At 35.9% G+C, this 21,325-nt stretch overlaps 1 protein-coding gene across 1 annotated transcript; it reads right to left on the bottom strand.

Annotated features, from left to right (window-relative positions):
* Positions 1–14,877: 14,877 nt before the first annotated feature.
* Positions 14,878–21,280, bottom strand: LOC137398552 (large ribosomal subunit protein uL29-like). Its single transcript, XM_068084680.1, has 4 exons — positions 21,214–21,280; positions 20,553–20,627; positions 18,184–18,328; positions 14,878–15,067 (listed from the first exon to the last, which is right to left on the bottom strand). Exons 1-4 carry the CDS (start codon positions 21,214–21,216, stop codon positions 14,919–14,921), a joined length of 372 nt encoding a protein of 123 aa, XP_067940781.1. The 5' UTR covers positions 21,217–21,280; the 3' UTR covers positions 14,878–14,918.
* Positions 21,281–21,325: the final 45 nt, after the last annotated feature.

Here is a 21,325-nt window from a genome sequence, read left to right as displayed (position 1 = left end):
ATATCGTCACATCCGCGCCGATGCCTTGAGGAAACGATGCGTCATAAACTTCACACCTCAGGCCATTCCAGTACCTGACAAACAAGCAACATACGTAGAATATCAACCAACATGTCAAATTAACTAAAATAATATCTACCTAAATCGTTGTGCCGATCGTGTTGTTTTCGAGACCGATATTAAAACGCTTTAAAAAAGCCTTGATGCATTTGAAGGTTAGTCGTCCAATCTTTATTTTGAGTACAAAATCGAAATCAGCGTGTCTGATTTACCTAGAAAATATGATAAAAGTTGTACGTGACAGTTATGGTTTAATATATCTAAACAGTGTGTCAATCAATCATCTCTTAAGCAAATGGCCTATGAACTGAATAGTCTCTCAACTAAATGGTCAATGAACTGAATGGTCTGGATACTAAATAAGCAGCCGGTGAACTAAATGGTGTTTTAAATGAACGACTAAACGGTCCATCATTAAATAGACTACCAGCTAACAGAAGAATCTAAAAAAATCATAAAAGAATATGAAAGTCATAAGTGGTTATATTTGAACTTATCTCCTACCTTCTACCGACAAAAAAAAAGGAGATGACTCTATGTAGCCGCACTATTACATCAACCTCCATTTTGGAGGGGAGCCGAATGACAGTCATCAGTGTTGATCTCACAGTTCTGACCCTGGAAACCATCGAGACGGCGACCAGAATAACCGCCAAGATGGTTGACGCAAGAAGAGCCATGGGTACACAGATTTGAGTCACACTCATTGATCTCGGTCTCGCAGTAACTGCCGGTGTAGCCAACAGCGCGATGACACTTGTGAGAATCACCATGGTTGGAATACATGCCCCGTTTTCACACACCTGTAATTAACCATTGTATGTTTCAGTTTATGAACTTTTTATAACTGTAACTTTCAACTCACTATCCCGACTCCACAAAATTATTAAATTACAGACTTTTAAAACACGTCTGTTCAACTCACTCAATAATTCCTGATTTCTGTCTTTTTATATCTGTTGTTGGCATGTAACGAAAAACATAATTTTGTAGAGGATTACTAATGGCAATGAAAATTTATACCTACATACTTATATACATACTTATTATGTATATAAGTAACAAGCGATCTAGTCTTTGTATAGTAACAGGAACTTGCCAGAAAATTCTAAAGTCATCTAACAGTTGGTAGATAAAATTGACCAATGAAATATAGAGGTGTTTGTTGAGGCCTGCTGATTGAACAGTATATCAAACAGTATATCAAACTCTAGCTGTTTGATGTTATGAAGAAAATGCTGAAAGCTCTAATACTTTCGCGTCTACCGTCGGATGTACAAAAAAATTCAACTAGGTGATTCAACTGCCAAATTAGATTTTGTGTGGCCCAACAGCCGGAGGGCGCAAGTCTCTGGTCTACTTCTAATTTTCGTGTCCTATTTCCGTTGCTTTTACTAAAACTTTGAATTTTATTATTAAGTGACTAACTACATGTATATTTTATACAAAGAGTAACTCTATATTTAAGAGTAACAATTTATCAATAGGTAACTCTATTTAAATGTCAACGAATTTATTTTCAAGTGAGCAACTATACTATTTGTACGTCAATTAATCTATTCATAGACAAGTGAATCAGTTTACAGGTGAGTAACTCTATATATATAAATGAGTAACTTTGTATTGCATTGTACATTGGTGGGACAACTGTGTACAGTGACTGCATAAATGAGTAACTCCATGTGAAGATGAGTAGCTCTATTTATAAGTGAGTAAATGTATTTATAAGTAAGTCTATTTGTAGGTGAGTAACTCTACTGCTGAGTAACTTTCTAGCACACAAAGAGTAACTCTATTGCAGAGATGAATAACTCTATGCTTGACAGTACGGTATAGCCATACCTCATCAACAGATACTTGTTTCCTGTTAGCCACGTACTCGCAGCTCCTCTGCGCGATGTCACACACAACTCCTGACCAGCGTGGTGCGCACTCGCTGTCGTAGATGTACACATGTCTCTGTCCGCATGTCGCGCCATTTTTACATGTCACGCCATTCTTACATGGCTCTTTCTTTTCACACCACGACTCGAGCATTCCACAATGTGGTCCTGCAATAACAATATTACCTAGTTAAAAACAAGTACAAAACATTATCTTCATGATATGAAGTTTAAAAGTTGAATGGTGAAGGTTGTATATTTTGAATACGAATAACTTTTCTGTTCAAAAATGTTTTTTTTTATTTATTTTAACGCCGGGCATTCATCTAGTGTATTTGTAATTTATATCAGTCTGACTTACGGAGGTACCTCGAAACACATTAGGGTATTAATATGGTAAAATCTGTTTTTACTTGAGAAGTCTTTTAGATTTATGATTAGAGATGCACCGATTCTAAATTCACCAGCCGATTCAGATACCGATCCGGTATACCGATCCTAATTGAAAAATAATCCGATTCAGATCTTTTGTGTTGCATAGATAGTAGCTCATTTTATTATGCAAGTACAAACATAATGCAAAGAAAACATGAATATTATTGTATTTATTTGTTTGCATTTATGGAAAAAAATGTATACATATTCACATACTGACATACCGTGCATGTAGTAACAAAACAGTCCATGTTTCTTGTAATTTGTAAATAAAGGTAATTACTGTTAGTGGTACAGTTCTATCTGTGATAACGAAGTCCCTCTTCTATTGTTAGATGAACTGCTGTGCCTGTACAAGTTTATAGCAAATCAATGTTTCCTTTAAAAACCGTTAGTGATTCAATTATCTCAGTGAGACGTCTCTTTTCTTCCATCATTATCAATGTAGCCAAGCGTCCTGAAGGGGGATTCTCTTGCAACAGATGTTGGAGGACAGGCTACATACCGATACGCCACTGGGGTTACCGTTTTTTGTACAATACAAACGATGCATTGTATCGTCAGGATGAAGAGAGTGATAGATAACTTTATGCGTCGACTGTTTAAATTACTTTCGTAATGCTAGTAAATAGAAATATTACACTGTGTTTTTGTTTCCCATTTTTGTTATCTTGTTCGTGATTGCTTGCAATAAAACCTATCGCTGTAATTGGAAAATACCACACTTTTTGTTTACGTTCTGGCTAAAAAGTTTCCTTCGCTGTGTTGATCAGGCTATAGACATAAAATAAATTGTGTGGCAGGCCTGAAATTCATTAAGTAAAAGTAAGAAGCTTACAGCTGATGAATTTTTATTAGTATAGCAGGTTAAAATACAGTTTTCTGCTAAATGGTTGATCTGTAAAAAGTATCGGCAGGTTCAGATTTTTTAAAAAAAGATCGGCCGATACCGATTCAGATACTTGACACTCATATCGGCACCGATACCGATTCCGATACCAAAATCGGGGCAACTCTATTTATGATGCAACTAGTTGGCTATTGAAAGATGAGGCATGCACGATTCAGTTAAACTAATAGGGATATACTGATGACATCAATAGACTTCAGCATCACTCTTTTTCCCATTTTAGAAGTAAACCAGTTCAGGTATTTTTGCTTTACGTTGTGGAAGACAGAAGTTTATTGTTATCTAGTTGAAGTTAATTTTCTGAAAAGGATTGGGATTTCACAGCAATGAGCTGATACACTTTGTAGACTAAATGGACTGGCCAGCAAGGTTGGCTCGGTTTGAACCAGTCGAAAAAACCCGGTTTTTATGGTTTTTTCCATTTTCTTTAAAACAATATTTTAAGCTCGTAGTGGTTTATGTGCGATAGAAATGCAATTATATGTAATTATCAGCTGTAGAAGTTTATTTAGGACACATTAGTAAATTGATGGCAGAGCTCAAGTTAAAACTACATGTAATCCTAGCACAACAATAAATTAGCGAATTTCATTTTCAATTGCTTTTATCAAGTGATATAATGACCTCTTTAATGATGAAATATAAAAATCATGTGAAATATGCTAATCCAATCATGGTCTCTAATAAAGAATGAATACTTTCTCAAGTCTGGCCAGTGAGGAAAGATTCCTTTTACTTAGAAATTAAAATATAAATTCCTTTTGGGCAAAAGTTTTAAGTTTGCAAACCAATATTTTATTTATTGGGCACAAGCCCAAGTAGTTGGATCGTTAGAATTCAGTTTATCAAGCTTTTTGTGTTTTTAAAAGTTGTGTTTTAAATTTCCAACACACCTCGCACACAGGATTCCATTTGACAGTTTTTCACTCGAACTGCAAAAGGCAAAGGTTCTAAGGCAAAATGTAATAGGTGTGCTGTGGTAACGCGAGGTCACGCAAATAGGCTTAAAGCTCATGTAGTACATGTATAATGTCAAGCTGACGACACCAACTTAGACAGTGATGCTAGTATTCAGGTGATAGAAGTTGAGTCATCTGCCGCTGCTCCAAACACTAGCAATGCATCTGCATTACGCTCTGCTCTACACTACCACATGACTAATCACTTGGATTAAAATTTCTACTAATACATGGAACTATATGTAAAATAGCCACTTTATGTGATAAGATTTCTGCTCTGTATTTCATCGATCATGTTTGATTAAAGATTCATTCCGAAATTTCCATGTTTTCTCTCCTTTTTTTCCATAACAACTCCCACAGTACCATCTTTAACAGATGATTCCACATACTGTATGTATGTTCAATACTTAATCATGCAGCTATATTAAGTGATGTTAATTAAACTTAAAATTGCAAAACTTTAGTAAAAATATTAAAACCGGTTTAAACCAAAAAAACCTGGTTTTTCGGTTTTTTCATAAAAACCATGGTTTTTTCCAACCCTGCTAGTCAGTGTTGTTGAAAACCATCTTTGTATTAGTACCCTACATTTTTATGCTACGCTCAATAATATTTAATTATTTCCATTATACATTTTGATTATATGTGAAAGGTTACTGACTTGTGTTCAATTGGTGAAAAGGCACTGTCATATTAGCAAATAAGAATCTATGTAGTGATACAGAAGTATTGTGGGTTTTTTAAGTCTAGTATCTGCAGACTACTTGATTTTAGCTACCATAAGCCTAGAGCTTGTGTAATGAAACAAGCAAACTACCATTTGATTACTGTTTAAAGCTTCACATTGTTTGGTGTTAAAGTGCTGATGCACAATGTATTACAATATTTGCAGGATCGAATTGAAATACACCCATCAGCATGTGTCGGAAGAAGGCAAAAAATCTGCAGCGCCGACAAAGTAGCGAATCTCCTCGTAAGAGCGAAGCGGGTCGAGATAAAACTAGAGGTGATTGATCTTTCTTTAGCTTATATTCTGTCCTCCATTACATGACTTTCATGTATGTTACCTATTAACGCGTTGTATTGGTATTCACACCTAACCGTTGCAGATCAGCCAGTAAAAGCCCGGCGCCGCTTCCGCCCAGGTGGAAGAGCGAGACATAAAATTCGAAAACTAGAAGAATCGACTAATCTGCTTATACGCTTATCTGCTTAAAGTTGCCGTTTTCTCATTTGATATGTGCTAGTACTACAAGCAGTAAGTACAACACACAAAAAAACTTTAAAGACTAGCATATACAAAGTTTGTACACTGTGCTTTTGGAGCAAAGGTGTATTCATACAAAACCATCTTTTCGTCTTGTTGATTACTTAATTATATTATTACTACTAAGCATTTGTCCATATTAAGGCCAGTGCTTGTAGTTGGCCGGTTAATTTAAGTAAGGAATTTAACAAATTCCAATTTGCAGCCAAATTGATTTGGTATGTTGCAGTATACAATGTCTGTGTTGCTGCTCTATTGCTATAAGACCACTTCCTCGTTGTATTTTTTGTAGGTGCGTGAGATAGCTCAAAGATTACAATACACGCACCTGTGGTGGAACGCAACTGCTATTTGTGCATTACAAGAGGTAAGGTGAGACAATTCTTAACTACGCACAGGTGGTCTCAATATGGCATTGTACAGCTAATGCGCAGCACACGCGCTACCCCTATCTCTGGCAAATACCAATTACATGTACGTCATAATACTATGTATGATATACTGGTTAACACCAACTCATTTGAATTTCCTGAAAATCCTCGAACTTTGTTCAGCTCTGATCAAATGTAGCATCAAATTTTTCCAACTTCAAAGTCTGTCTGTGGTGAAGTCTATGCATTTCACGAATATGGTTACAGGGCAGATAACTTTATATTTTAATCTAGAGTATTTCCTTATGAAACATATTGTTATTGTAGCAGTTGTACTAGTCGACAGCAAACGTGAAGTCCTCTCATAGTTAAATGGGGTCACCTTTTATCTGGGTGTTAATTAAGAAAGAGGACCAAACTGGCCTCACTCAATGGGAACCAGTTTTAAGCTAAGCAGTTTGTTTTAAGCGGTGTTGTGTCGGGTTTTTATGCTATGCGCAAGTGATCAGTCAAATTGGCCGGTTTCGTTGAAGCGGAACTTTCATTGCATCATTTATGTTGGAGATTCACTCTCAATCAATTAAAAAATCATTATCATTTAAGGCCTCCTACGAACATGTATATAGCAAACATTTATCCTTTTGGATTGTTGGTATCGTAGGGAAAGCAAATGTCATGGCCTTTATTCCAATAGGGCCAATTCTCATCGGTCATCTATTTGTCCATAGCTTGCACCATAGATATAGTAAACCCTAGATTGGCGAATAGCTATCATTACAATGGAGTAAAAGTGAGGCCTATAATTGGCTGTTGTTTTCACGACGTTACGTCGTAGTGATGTGCATCACAGCATTAAAGCCTTCAATTGAGCAATAAGTTTAGTAGTGGAAGCACGCTTGGCATGCTAGTTTTTAAGTCATAAACGTAACAATAAGACCAAATTCTTAGTGAAATGTCATCAGAAGAGACCACAACACCCCAGGTATTTCCTCAATTGCCCATAACAAGACAGAACTTCAACTCAAAACAAGAAGTTCTCAACAATGTCATAAGCCATCTATGCCGATTAAAGACACCAAGCTGAAAGATTCTAGTGGAAAATAATAGGAAAATCATCATCATTTCGTCATTGGTTTTGAGTCAGCAGCCAAATCTGTACATGGCATTGCTCAATATCTTTTCAGCAACTACCCTTACATCAACTACCTCCTAACCTTTAAGATCAACCAGGATCACATTGAGATTCTATTTTCCACAATACGATCTAAGGGTGGCTATAACAATAACCCGGATGTGCAGTGCTTTAGATCTGCACTTCGAGCACTGCTCATAAAAGCAGATATCACACCGTCCCAATGCTAACTGTATTGATCTGGATGTGAGCAGGGCTGAAAAACCTGGCCAACTCCTGCTACATTCTCTGGCTAGAAAGAAAAAGAAAGAAGAGACAAAAGCTGAGGAAGGTGAAGATGAGGAGTTCGGTGATGAGGATTCTTTTCTAACTCAAATGTAATGAGTGTATCAAGTTCTTGACCGATGTAGAAGTAGTGGGAAGTAGAAATAGTGATGACATAACCCTAATCTCAGTTAAAAACAGAGGAGGATTGGTGACCAGATTGATAGGCCTAATATGTATTGTCGCAGAAAAGTGCCTACGTTCACACATGGAGAGCTATGGTATCACACAGAGAGCTTTCAAACAAGCAACATCACAGACAATCACATATATGTCTTATTACATAACCTCAATCAAGGTTTTACATGTACAGTGCATGCCAACATTCTACTCAAAACTATAGTAAATCGCTATACTAAAATCAGAATACACTATGCTGCTTCAAAGCAGGAATCTAGTTCAACCAACCTTAGACAAAAACTATCTCGTCTAGTTATTTTCAGTCATGTCTAATGGGTGTCTAATACAGTGGTCCAGCGTAACTGCTTCTAAATCTCGTTTGATTCATCAGTTTGTTATTAGTTTAACTTCTATTTGGTCACTCTTTGGATTATCAATGATATAGAAGCTTCTAAATCATTGGTATTATTCATTACCATGTGTGTAAGATTCTTGCCTTTCTCATCCAAAGTCATTACAGTCATACTTCGACTTACGAGCTTAATGCATTCAGAGACTGAGCTCGTATGTCAATTTACTCGCATGTTGGTGCAATTTATTTATATATAGAACAATTAAATATATATTGATTGGTTTCCATACTCTAAAAATGCAAATAAAACACTCAAAACAATATATTGTAACAGAAAGAACATGTTGGTTATTGTCCTAACTTACCACATGCTTTCAAAAAGCAATATATAAAAAATAATGCAAGGAAATGTGATTAATTAAAATGTAAAATTAAATACGTACAATAGCAGCTAACGCTAGCATTTGCCAGAGAGAGATATATAAGTTATCCTTCATTACAACAGTTGACTTTGATAAATTTGGATTTTATCAAATTCTTAAAAGACAAACTTAGAAGCAAACCTAAAAGCAAACTTCCATTTTTAACTTAACGTAATTAAAATTTCTTCGGCGTTCATAGTTTGAAGTTTCTCGCTAGTTAGCTAATTTTTCCTTTGTTTCACTTTCACGACTGGCCGGCCGTCTTAAGATGAACCTATCTAAGGTCATCTGCCTTTGTCGCCCTTTCAACATGTCGCGATTAGGACGAACCCAGCTGTCGTCACAAAGGTTTAATGCACGACCACTAGCCAACTTGTCCGAATGTCTATTTTTATAGTTTTGATGGATAGCAAAACGGCCTTTTCAAATAGCGTCGTTTCAGTTACGCTGTCACCGGCCAATTGTTTATCTTATATCCAATGCCTGAGCGGTCTTTCCATCAGCGGTGGTGAAGATCGCCGCGTCGTTTAGAAACTATGGTTAGTTCTTTTGCAAACTAAATGCCTTGAATATAATCCTTGTGTTTAATAATTGTGGATGTATTTCTGTAATATTGCTGAGCTGGCTCAATCACGCATACATATTTTTCAATAATTTTCCGTTTAATAACAATTGTTATCATTCGCTTTTTCTTTGCATTATCTATCCTTTTACTGGCAAACTTTCGGTCTACGCACGGTACTTTTAATTCACATAATTCTGCACTGAAAATCGCGCACAAAAAACATGGTACAAAGTATAATCTGAGCAGTTGAAAAATACAGAGTGATGTTGTTTTCATAAAACACCTCCGACATACTTTGCAACTGACTCATGTGCGCGTATCTCAAACATGGCTCGTATGTTAGTGCTAAAACTTGTTTAAAAGCTGGCTCGTACCTCAAGTTTCTCGTACGTTAGGGCACTCGTAAGTTGAAGTTTTACTGTATATAAGTTTTACATATTTTCAATAAAATATGCAGTCTCAGATGCACAAACTATGGAAAAATTGAGCAGTTTTTAGTGGTAAGTCAATAAGAGTTAATAGATCAGCTGATTCGCGGTGCACATCACCATGACGTTGCGTCATGCTAATTATAGGCCTCACTTGTTTTGATTATTCGCATATCTAGGGTTTACTATATCTATGGCTTGCACTATGGTCTGTTCTCCAGGTCTATGCACCAGGTCTACTCTTGTCAAGTGTAACCAACTCTTGCAGTTCTTAAAAAGTAACATAAACAGTTACATAAACAATAAAAATCAAGCTGTTTCTTGCCTAGCCCTTATTTTCTACAAAGTGCCAATTTATTTAAAAAATTTAATTTTTTCAACACATATTTTCGGCATTTGCATAATATCAACCATGACAAGGTACCGTATATTTCAACTCTCCTCTGGCCTCCCAAGCAAGCCAATCAAACTAATGGTTCTAGCGTTGTAGTAAATATGTTGATACAGTCAATGTTTGTATAGCGACCGGCTGATGTTAAAATTCATCATATTCTCGATTTTATTCAACTCACCAAGTTAGCCCGCAGTAATAGACAACCTTTTTATGGTTTCTCATTGCGGACAGAAACATGATATACATGCCAGCGCTACCATTCCTAATTAGGCAGTGTTCCTTTTACCTTTAACAGTTAAGTGCACCACGGATTAGCAGGGCATCCTTCTCGGGTTTTTAACTGAAGCCTCAGAATAACTAATTTGCTCTCCATTTGATGTGTAATATAAATGTGTATCAAGTAAAAGCTTATTATACTGTATTAGCTAGTGTGTGTAGTCCGTATGGCTGCTGTTGTACAGCTCACTACCCATTATTTCACACTTACCGGTATCTATAGTAACCAGAACATTTATTATTCGGACTTTACATCGCAACAATCTTTAGCTATTAGTTGCCATGTAAAGGCTAGGATGAACTTATTCCTTAGATCTGGCCCACTAAAGATCAGTCTGTGTATTTTTATAAAGTTTTTATATACCTGTTACGACTTTTTCTAGGCAAGCGAGGCATACCTAACGGGTATGTTCCAAGAAGCGAAAATATGTGCTGCTCACGCGAAAAGGGTAACAGTCATGGTGAAAGACATTCAACTGAGTCACAGACTACAGCCTGCTCTTTAATCTATAAAAGTAATTTGTCTATTTTCATTGCTTTACTTGTACATGTTTAAAGCTTGTATTTTTGTATAGATTTTTATAATACCCTCACTGCCGAAAAAAGAAATGCTGATCTGCTTTATGTTACATTTATATAGTAGCACATATTGCTGACTGGAATTTTTTAAATTATACCAAAAATCAGAATAATATGTGCTATAGTATAAAAAATAACGCTATCATTCTTAGCAGTTCGGTGTATATTCATGAAGACAAATGTTTCAAAAATCACAAATACTGCATGACTCTTGCAACACTGACATATTGTAAACAAATGATTTCAAAAATGATGCGAAAAATAAGTTAGAAATGGATCTATCCCTGGAAGTGAATGTTTATTCTTGACTTTTCTGAGTTAGTGGAGAGCTCCGAGACGCGCAAATACGCTATCAGCCCGCTGTTCAGGAGTCTGTTGCATAACACTAGCCTGTCTTGACAAACTGTTGTTTTTGCAGAGTCGTTCCCCCGTCGAGCGGGTGAGCAACACAACAGCTTGTCACAAGACGTACCGCACCAGCTGCACTGAAAGGGGAGGTATTTTTATGCACCACATATGGCTAACAGACTTTTGTATCTCAGCTATTTGCAATTAATTTATTTAACCATTAAATATTTAAAATTAGCAAAATATACTAATATAAATAGAGATCATACAAAAGTCTGTTAAAAAGTCTATAAGCCAATTTCGGTGCGGAAACATATCTGCATATTTGGCGGATTGTCACCTATTCTGATTCAGAATCCTCGGCAGAAGAGCTCTCGCTCAGTATTGACTGTATCATCTTTGCATCTTTACAGTAGACGATCTCCCTCTCATTGCATCTCATAGATTTTTCAAAAATGAGGTTATCATACTTCTGCACAAGCTTGGACTTGATCTGCCGATTTCTAAAACAGTAACTGTAACTGTGTGCAAATTAATGTTCCTTCCCTGAGATGGCTCTCAGTCAATTTCTAAGCAAAATTCTTGAGGCAGGTGATTACTTCCTTCTCCCATATCATGCTGCTGAGTATCAATGCAAAACAAAAAAAGGGAATGTGAGAATTATATTACGCAATAACACATCAAATCATATGATTTGCGAGCCAGTCATATTCAGTGAACATTACTATCCTTTAGCCCATAATAATAAGAACACAGCACAGCCCACCAAATATTTAGATGGTCACAGGAATGGTGCCAAATCACACGATTTTTTAAATCATTATTTGAAGGAAAATATGGAAACTGATAGATTGTGACTTGTTAGCAGGTTAATGTTATTCACAATCATCACAAACACACAATTAGTTTCACATAGTGACATATAATATACCTGTATGCTTATTTCATGCTAAAAGACAATAATTATTAATTACAACGTAACACCTTCCGGTTATCATAGATTCATTTTACAAGATAAGACTTAACAAATCAATGGAAGGATACATAAAATCGCTACAACATGGCTCAAGTTTTACCAGAATTAAACTTTGGCATGCGCATTTTATTGAACTTGAATGAATGATGTGAAATCTGCCATACCATTTTCTTTCAGCAGCGGAGATGTAGGTATAATCTTTGTGGCATTTCTTGTGATAATGCATCTCTGAAGCAATAGGATCTTTGACAAAGTGCATAAGTATGAGGTTATCTTGCTTCTGTCTTGCTGCATCTTTTAGACCACCTACAGAGCATAAAGCATATGACATGTCTTTGTGTAACAGTACAATGTTTTGAATTTATAATCCATGATATGAGAAAACACAACCTCGCTAAACTTCTGAGTGCATTCTGTTTTTCATGACTATTAGCCCAAATAACTCACCTGCATGAACAGTTTTAACTCGCATGAGTTTGTCAAGTACTGTCTTCGATTTTGCAGACAAGTACATGTATAAGGTGTGTTTCTCGCAGATCACACATACTCTCTGCAGTACGGGCTTACTTTTTTTTGGCAGAGGGAATACCGAAATGTCTCCTGGGCCATCTGCCACTGAGAACTGTGGTAAAAAAGAAAGATAATTTTTCACACCACATGACAAAACATGGACATAACATGCATTCACAAGCCAAATCAAACTTACTGTGAAGGTAACCCAATTAATGCTGGAAAAGTGAATGGCATTTTTTGATAAAAACTATTATTATTTATTGGGAAAAAATTTTTTTATCTAACTTTTCAAGGACTTATGCTGTAAACGTAAAAATAAAGCGAGATATTCTAAAGAACAAACTCTATGAAAGGAGTGGTGGCCATGAAAAAGACCGTGGGGGAAAAACTCCGAAGAGTTGTCTTATTTGGATGCTATCGGTCCCATGGACGTCAGGCTCATCAAGGCGCTCTGGACACCCGGCGCAGAAAAACATGGTAAACTGATCAAAGGGAAAAGGTGACGTAGCCAATATATATATAGAGAAGAGACTTCTGGGATAGTGGTTGACCTAGAAAAGATAACAGACGCCATTTATTAAGGCTGTTACACAGTGAGCAATCTTCTATAATTTATTTCTTACCGTTCACTCATAGGAAAACATTTTTTATGTTCATGGTTACATGTCAGAATATTCTAAGTTTCTGTTATAATTAATTGTTAGAGGTTTAAGATTACTTAAACAATATTGTTTCCGTTTTTGTTCTACGTTTTCTCGAGATAAGATTTTGTAATTAGCCCTTTTCGTTATCGAAATGTCTTATTGTTTTTTTACAATTACTGTTCGCTACCCAGTATATGTAGAATTTTCTGGGCTTTTTGTTAGTGTTCAGATTGTTGCGGTACAATGGCTCATTGTTTAACAATAATTTTTTATTGTTCTGTATGTGAAAATTCTTAGAAACTCGGCAGTCAGCAAGACTATATGATTGGTCGGTTTGAACGATAACCGTCAATCTCTAGGCCAATCGCTTATGTAATATAAATACTGCCACTAATTTTTAGGCAGTTCAGCTTGGGTGGGACTCTTGAATTGGATGCATGATTAGTATTACTATAATAAAGTCGTTATTGTTGGAGAAATATCGTTTATAATCGTCACTAACAGCAAGATCACACAAAATGACTACAAATAAATAGGATAATTAAATAATTATCCTTACAAGAGTTGTGTTCTCTCCTGTTGGTTTCAGCAGGTTACAACGTTGGTTTCAGCGCACTCTGTTGGTTTCAGCAAATTGGAAGTGAGTTGGTTTCAGCTCCCGCCTGTTGGTTTCAGCAGGTTGTACAGTCAGCAGCGTTGGGTTCAGCGCACTCTGTTGGGTTCAGCGGAGCACAAGTGAGTTGGTTTCAGCTCCCTCCTGTTGGGTTCGGCAGGTTGTACAGTTGGCAGCGTTGGTTTCAGCGCACTCTGTTGGTTTCAGCAGAACGGAAGTGAGTTGGGTTCAGCTCCCTCCTGTTGGTTTCAGCAGGTTGTACAGTCAGCAGCGTTGAGTTCAGCGCACTCTGTTGGGTACAACAGAGCATAAATGAGTTGGTTTCAGCTCCCTCCTGTTGGGTTCAGCAGGTTGTAGCGTTGGTTAAAGCGCAGAGAACTAGAGCTAGGGGTTGTCCCCACCCCACTCTTGCGAGTTTTCTTCACTAAACTGCAGCGAGTTTGTCTGTACCCTGTGTGAAAGTGAATGAAAGTGATACACTGAGAACCGGACACGTGACACAATATGACAGGATCTCGGCAGGATTGGGTAGTGCTACTTAAAATTACCTCTGAGTAGTACCTCTTTGCTTTTATTAACTAATCTGGAGTAGCAATTATTGTGGATAGTTGCTCCAACCACCAATGAATCTCCACTCTGGACTACAGCACAGTCTTCTCAGATTATTTGTCAAGATCCATCCATTGCTGGACAAAATTCTGTAGCACGGAGGCTGAATAGTCCGTTAAATTAATTAAAGTGCCACACAAGCCATCGCAGACGAACAACAGATATCATCACGCTTAGTTCTGTAATGCGATAATTTGACTCGGCTGATCGGTTCCAATTTTAGAATGAAATCTGATTGGAATTAAATAACCAAAACGCTCGTTTTGAGAGAAAACAACTCCTTCGTCATTAGATTTGTTTCATCAATTTGTCGGACCTGGGAATTGTGCATTGGAGTCAATCATCAGATTTGTAATCAGCACCCTCAAATTACGCTATAGGGAAAGTTTCATACATCTGAAAGAAGGTGGTCACGAACTTGCAAGATAAATTGGCTTGGATGATAGCCTACTAGATGTGTCATAAATTGGTTTGGTCACACAAATTATTTAGTACCCAGCTGAACTACTATACAAGCCTTGAATAACATATGCAAGGCTCAAAATTCTTTCTTTTGACAACATTTATGTTTGGTATTATTTCATAGGAACCTGTGTGACAAAGCCATCACGATCAATCTCGTGCCAATATGTTAACCACATTTGAAGATACTTGCGAGTTGGTGCTGCAAAAAAAACTTGACTAGACACAGTAGATGTTGAACGTTTTTATTATGAGAACAGTGAAAAAATGTGATTACATCTTGACAGCATAGCGCCTAGGAGGAAATGCACGCTCCTTCCTCATAGTTTTTTCAGTTTTAATGCCGAGCTCTTTTTTAGTGAGCTGCCGTCTCATTGCACGGGTTTTCTTCATGCGAATATCCTTCGGCTTGTATGCCTTGCCTGCAAATAAATAAACATAGTTCAAAAAATTGACATATATATGCATCAGTTGAGAGCCAGCAGAATACATAATACATGGCTCTAAAAATAAGGCATGTATTGCAGCGAATAAGATTGTGGTGCTTTCAGGTGACTAGCAAAAGATTTTTCAAGGTGAGTGTACGGGATGTACGCACATGAGCAATGGTAAAGTATGACCCTGAGCGATAAACTAGGCGTAGCCCTTAGCAATACACCTTCAGCTAGTGATGGACATGATAGATATTACCATACATCTATTATAAAACCAGCATACACTATTACCATACGTCTATTATAAAACCAGCATACACTATTACTATACGTCTATTATAAAACCATCATACACTATTACCATACGTCTATAATAAAACCAGCATACACTATTACCATACTTCTATTATAAAACCAGCATACACTATTACCATACTTCTATTATAAAACCAGCATACATTATTACCATACTTCTATTATAAAACCAGCATACACTATTACCATACTTCTATTATAAAACCATCATACACTATTACCATACATCTATTATAAAACCAGCATACACTATTACCATACATCTATTATAAAACCAGCATACACTATTACTATACTTCTATTATAAAACCAGCATACACTATTACCATACTTCTATTATAAAACCAGCATACACTATTACCATACATCTATTATAAAACCAGCATACACTATTACCATACATCTATTATAAAACCAGCATACACTATTACCATACATCTATTATAAAACCAGCATACACTATTACCATACGTCTATTATAAAACCAGCATACACTATTACCATACTTCTATTATAAAACCAGCATACACTATTACCATACTTCTATTATAAAACCAGCATACACTATTACCATACATCTATTATAAAACCAGCATACACTATTACCATACTTCTATTATAAAACCAGCATACACTATTACCATACTTCTATTATAAAACCAGCATACACTATTACCATACTTCTATTATAAAACCAGCATACATTATTGCGATACTTCTACAATGATGTGATTCACAATAAAATGTAAAAATTTACATATAAAACCCAAAAGCATCCACATAGCAATGAATCCTTGACATCAGATGTTAATCTGTTTTAGTTCGTTCATTATTTATTTATGTCTATACGTATTAATACCATCCTAGTTACGTCTATATGTATTAATACCATCCTATTTACGTCTATATGTATTAATACCATCCGATTTAGAAACATAAATTGTAAAAGAGAACGTCTTCTGTTGACCACCCTTCGACATCTACGGCTTCAAAACTAAACAATAAATACTTCTACTAATAACTTATATATAGTATTAAAATCAATTATACAAAACCGTGAAAAACTAATTAAAGTCACAATCAACACAAATGTTATTATGGTCAGTTCACCTCATATTCAAACCAGGGAAATGGATGTTTCCTCTGCAATTCAGAACACGATTAATATCTAGGTGGAAGCGCTGAGAGAAATCCATATTCCTCAACTAAAAACTATGTGAACTTCAAATTTGTTCTATATACCTTATAAATGAGACTTTACAAAATATAACCGGAAACAGTGGCTGTTGACACAAGCATATTTAAAACTTCATCATCAGCATATACATGTAGAACCAGTTTATACATTTTTATACATATGCCGCAACGTTAATCTTGCATCATGTATGCACCCTAGGACACTTATATCTCGCTAGTATTTATTTTCGGGAGTAGCATAAAGAGTAAAATTTCGCTGCAACTTAATTTCGCAGCTCTAATTTTTTTCTCAGCCAAGAAAAAAATTATTACAATGATTTGGTTACAAACAGTCCAAGATAAATTTCTAAATACAAAAGGTATTATAACAAATTTAATCGTTGCGATGTGAGTAGACAACTCCCAAATGGGTGCGCTTATAATCGACATATTGATTTTTTTTTACTTTTTGTAGTAGAATGGCAGAACAATTAACTTTTCCAACAATGACAATGTTAAATATGTTGAACAGCTTGAAAAAAAACTGCTATTATTTGTCCCTTAAAACAGTTTTGCTGCCACGAGCCATGTAGTACGTGTAGAATGACCCGATAGACGCTTGGTTAGATACTCACTTATTAGAAACAAAGTGTTTCTGATTAGTGAGTAATTAGTTCATCATATCTGTACTTAATGATGAACTGAATAATTTGTACTTACACAACTTTTAAAGATTTTATCACAAAGTATTGGTATTTTTTCTATCATTTGCGATTGTTGTCTATGTTTGATGTGATCAGATTGCCTGGATGTTTCAAAATTACAATCGATAAAACTTGATGGCAATTGAAATGAAATACAATCGCAAATGACAATAGTATAAAACCTAAAAAAAGATTGAACTCATCGTTAAACGAAATGAAACAATTATATGCAGGCATTGATCCAATAGGAAACATTTTTATAGCACATTCTGAGTGTATTTTCGTTTTGCAAAAACTATTATTATCGCAATTTCTTCTTAGCAATGACCGGTCGTGTCAGATTCAATATAGCTACAGATTTCACTGATTTAATCAATAGACTTTGGGTGATTTTTATTGACCGACAATACTACTGAGTGATTATTTAGTTATTGCTTTTAATTATTGATTATTATTCATTATTTAATAATTATGATGCACTAAGATGAAATAATATTGTTAACTTGTCCGACTTAGGCAGACTCAGTCGTAGCGAAAAGGATCCAAGCTCATTCTGCAAGAGTTTTGCAGCATTGTTTATGGCCTCAACTGATGTAAAATTTTATGATTAATTTGATATTAAAATATTTTTTTATCGAATGTGTCATTCGAATGCTACGACAATTCATATTCAGCCTTGTTAAATATTGGGTTTTATTGAATATGCAAATATACTGGCAAAGAAATTAATTTGGAAGCGAAAGAGAATGTAATACGAGCATTTTAAAAACATTCAGTCTCACCTGTTTTCTTTTTTGATGGGAGACACCACTAGCTTTTAATGCATATAAGATGCAGACCTTAACCAATAAGCAACGCAGCGACAGGCTATAAAATTTCCAAAAACTGAATGATAACGTGTACAGGTACCTCTGTAAAATTTCCTTATGTTGAGTTTCTGTGTTTGGTTGATGACAGTTAGAACTCTGGCGATAGATTTACGAACAAGCTTGATCTTACTAAGTTTGTTGGCAGCACCGCCCGTCACTTTTGCCACCCTCAATACCGACAACTCCTGCAAAAGCCAACTCTCACATATTAAACAATATTATTTAATTATCAACTCATAAAAACAAAACACAAAGAGAAAGGCAACATATGTTGCTGCCATACTTCGATTTACGAGTGCCCCAACATAGGAGAAACGTTTTCTCGTAAGTTTTAGCACTAACATACGAGCCACCTTTGAGATACAAGCACGCGAGTCAGCGGCCAAGTATGTCAGAGGCATCTTATCACAACAGCATCACTCTGCATTTTTCAACTGCTCAGGTTATACTTTTGCAACGTGCTTTTTAGTGCGTGTTTATTAGTGCGAAATTAAGTGAATTAAACTTACTGTGCGTAGTAGATCGAAAGTCAAACGGTACAATGATGGATAATGCAAAGAACAAACGAATGATAACAATTGATATTAACCCTGTGGCAGGGGAAATGACCAGAATGTCGTTTATCGGTTGCGTGGGGAAACAACATTTATGTCCATTTCGGTAGACGTTTATAAAGCTGTCGCCTAGTAGCGTTAAACAAAGGATATGAACACTAGTAAGTTTTAAATATCATCAACAAGATATCGGTCGATGATTTACAATATGAAACGATTATCTGAGAGGCGTTGCTTTGTGCTAAAAGCTAAAAAAGTCGCGCCTCCTTGGAAAAGAATAAAAGTTGGAAAAACCAGTCAACAGCGGCTCGACTTTCTAATCGGTAAAATAAAAGATTTCTTGATCCAGCGATCGTTAGTGATTTTTTGTCTGATCAAAATAAAAATAATTCAAATGATAAAAGTGATGTAAACTTTTTTGGTCTTTTAATATACTTGTAATATACAGAGAAAACGATCGCTATGATGGCTCGCATGGCTGAGTTATAGCATTTGACTCTACCAAAAAAAATTGCTTCCAAGCATTTTATACAGGGACAATTGCTCATGGTTGTATTTTTTTAGTAGTACATATGTGAATGAATGTATATGAACAAGAATTTCGGTTGTTTTTGGGGGGGCTAATACCTGGTCAAAGGGTTAAACATGAAACTATTGAAAAAAATATGAAGGCATATGCGTGATTGAACTGGCTCGCCAATATCACAGAAATACATCCACAATATGCACAGTTATTAAACAGAAGGACAATATTAAGGACATTAAGCCTGCAAAACGACTAACCATAGTTTCCAAACGACCTAGCGATCCTCACGACAAGATGGAAAGACTGTTCATGCTTTGGATAAAAGACAAACAGCTAGCCAGCAACAGAATATATGAAAATGCCTGTGCTGTCTATCATGACTATAATAATAGACATTCGGACAAGTTGGCTAGCGGTCGTGCATGCACCCCATTTGAGGACACCAAATGGGGTTCGCAACATGTTGAAAGGGTGACAAAGGCAAACTTCTGAAAGGGTGACAAAGGCAAACTTCCTTAGATAGGTATCACTCAAAAGAACCGACTGATCATGAGACTGAAAACAGAAAAATTGATTCCCGAGAAGAAATTAAAAACTGAACACCAAAGAAATTTCAATTATGTCATGTAAAATAAAGTTTGCTTTCAAGTCGGTGCATCAGAATCCAAACTCGTCAAAGTCAAATGTCGTAGTGAGACCTCTCCCTCTTTGGCTAACGTTAGCTGCCATTGTGTGTATTCAATGTCACATTTTAATCACATTTTCTTTTATTTGTTGCTTTTAGAAAGCATGGTAAATTGTATGGAAACCAATCAATATATATTTAATTGTTTAATATATAAATAAATTGCACCAACATGCGAGTTTCAGAAAGCATAGTAGAAGTATGACAATATAGAAAACAATTCAAAAATGAAGATTTCGCACATCACTGGACCAATCAATTTTGCCAATCAATGTTAAGGAACGATTGAAATATTCTTTGCCAACCACACTACTGACAAAATGAAGACCATAATAAAATATGTTGGTTTACAAAACATCATCAAACAAAATATGTTATACATATTTTAGACACGCAAATGTATTAGTGTAAATGTAATGGTTAGCATTAACTCTTGAATCCACTGAAAATTTTGGAATATGACAACTTATGATATAATTTGATAACTGGTCATATTTTGTTATTTGTCATCGCAGCCAGCACTAACAATAAAACGAAAAGTTGGGTAATATTTAAGAAAAAACAATAAAATGCTCCTTTTTATATATGGTTCAGCTTTTGACGAATTTATTAATTTGAGCAACAAAGCAATTTTCCTAACACACCTGCTTGAGATCATTGACCTGCTTGATAAGGTCACTTTTACCTTTACCTCGTAGATCTCTTGTCTTTACCTTCACCTGGCAACGATAAAACAGCTGAAATGAGATTCAATAGCAGTGAGCTAGTACAAATATGAGACGACAATCGGCTACCAAAAAAGTATATGAAGTGAATGTGTACATGCGCGTGCTAAGAGTAGCGGTGTACAAACAATAGCTCTGTGATTTGCGTCGCAGCCCAGTGACAAAATAAACATGACGACCGAAGACGTGCCCAGTTGGACAGAGCAATTGAAAATTGGATGTTTTTTCTGGTCACCACTAGCGGCCTTAATGAGAAATGCAACCCAACTTGTTGTGTACAAGTCAGGGGTGCAAGACCACTGGGCATTGACTGCTCTCATAAAAGTAGTGATAAAGCAATGAAGTGGCTCCTGAAAAAAACTGAGCTGCATAATATAAAATTCGGTTGCAGTGACTAAAATCGTATACGTAGTGACAAAAAGTGAAAGCAACCGACTATCGTTTTATAATTACCATATAAACTTGTAGAAATATATATAACAAGAATTTAGAATACCATAAAGTACAAAATTCATCATCGTTAATACACATGCACGAAAGATTGATGCGATTAAACACAAGCTAACAGATCCTGACTTACCATTTTTGTGAAATTACAATTAGAAAAGAGCTAGATCGGTGAGCGATGTCAAGGTCGATGAGTGAAGGCCTCAAATAAAACACTATTGAAAAAAAAAATTGTTTTCATTTAT

Source organism: Watersipora subatra, chromosome 6 (assembly GCF_963576615.1).
Source record: "Watersipora subatra chromosome 6, tzWatSuba1.1, whole genome shotgun sequence".
In the NCBI taxonomy this organism is placed as follows: Eukaryota; Metazoa; Bryozoa; class Gymnolaemata; order Cheilostomatida; family Watersiporidae; genus Watersipora; species Watersipora subatra.
Note: the sequence above shows the minus strand (reverse complement) of the source record. Positions and strands in the feature narration are given on the sequence as shown.

Bases quoted from the DNA above. Each gene is read 5' to 3' on its own strand.
- LOC137398552 (XM_068084680.1), bottom strand. The intron at 18,329-20,552 runs GTGTGTTAGGAA...TGGCTTTTGCAG, and splicing joins AGGTCAATGATCTCAAGCAG to GAGTTGTCGGTATTGAGGGT. The intron at 15,068-18,183 runs GTACCTGTACAC...ATTTATTTGCAG, and splicing joins CATAAGGAAATTTTACAGAG to GCAAGGCATACAAGCCGAAG.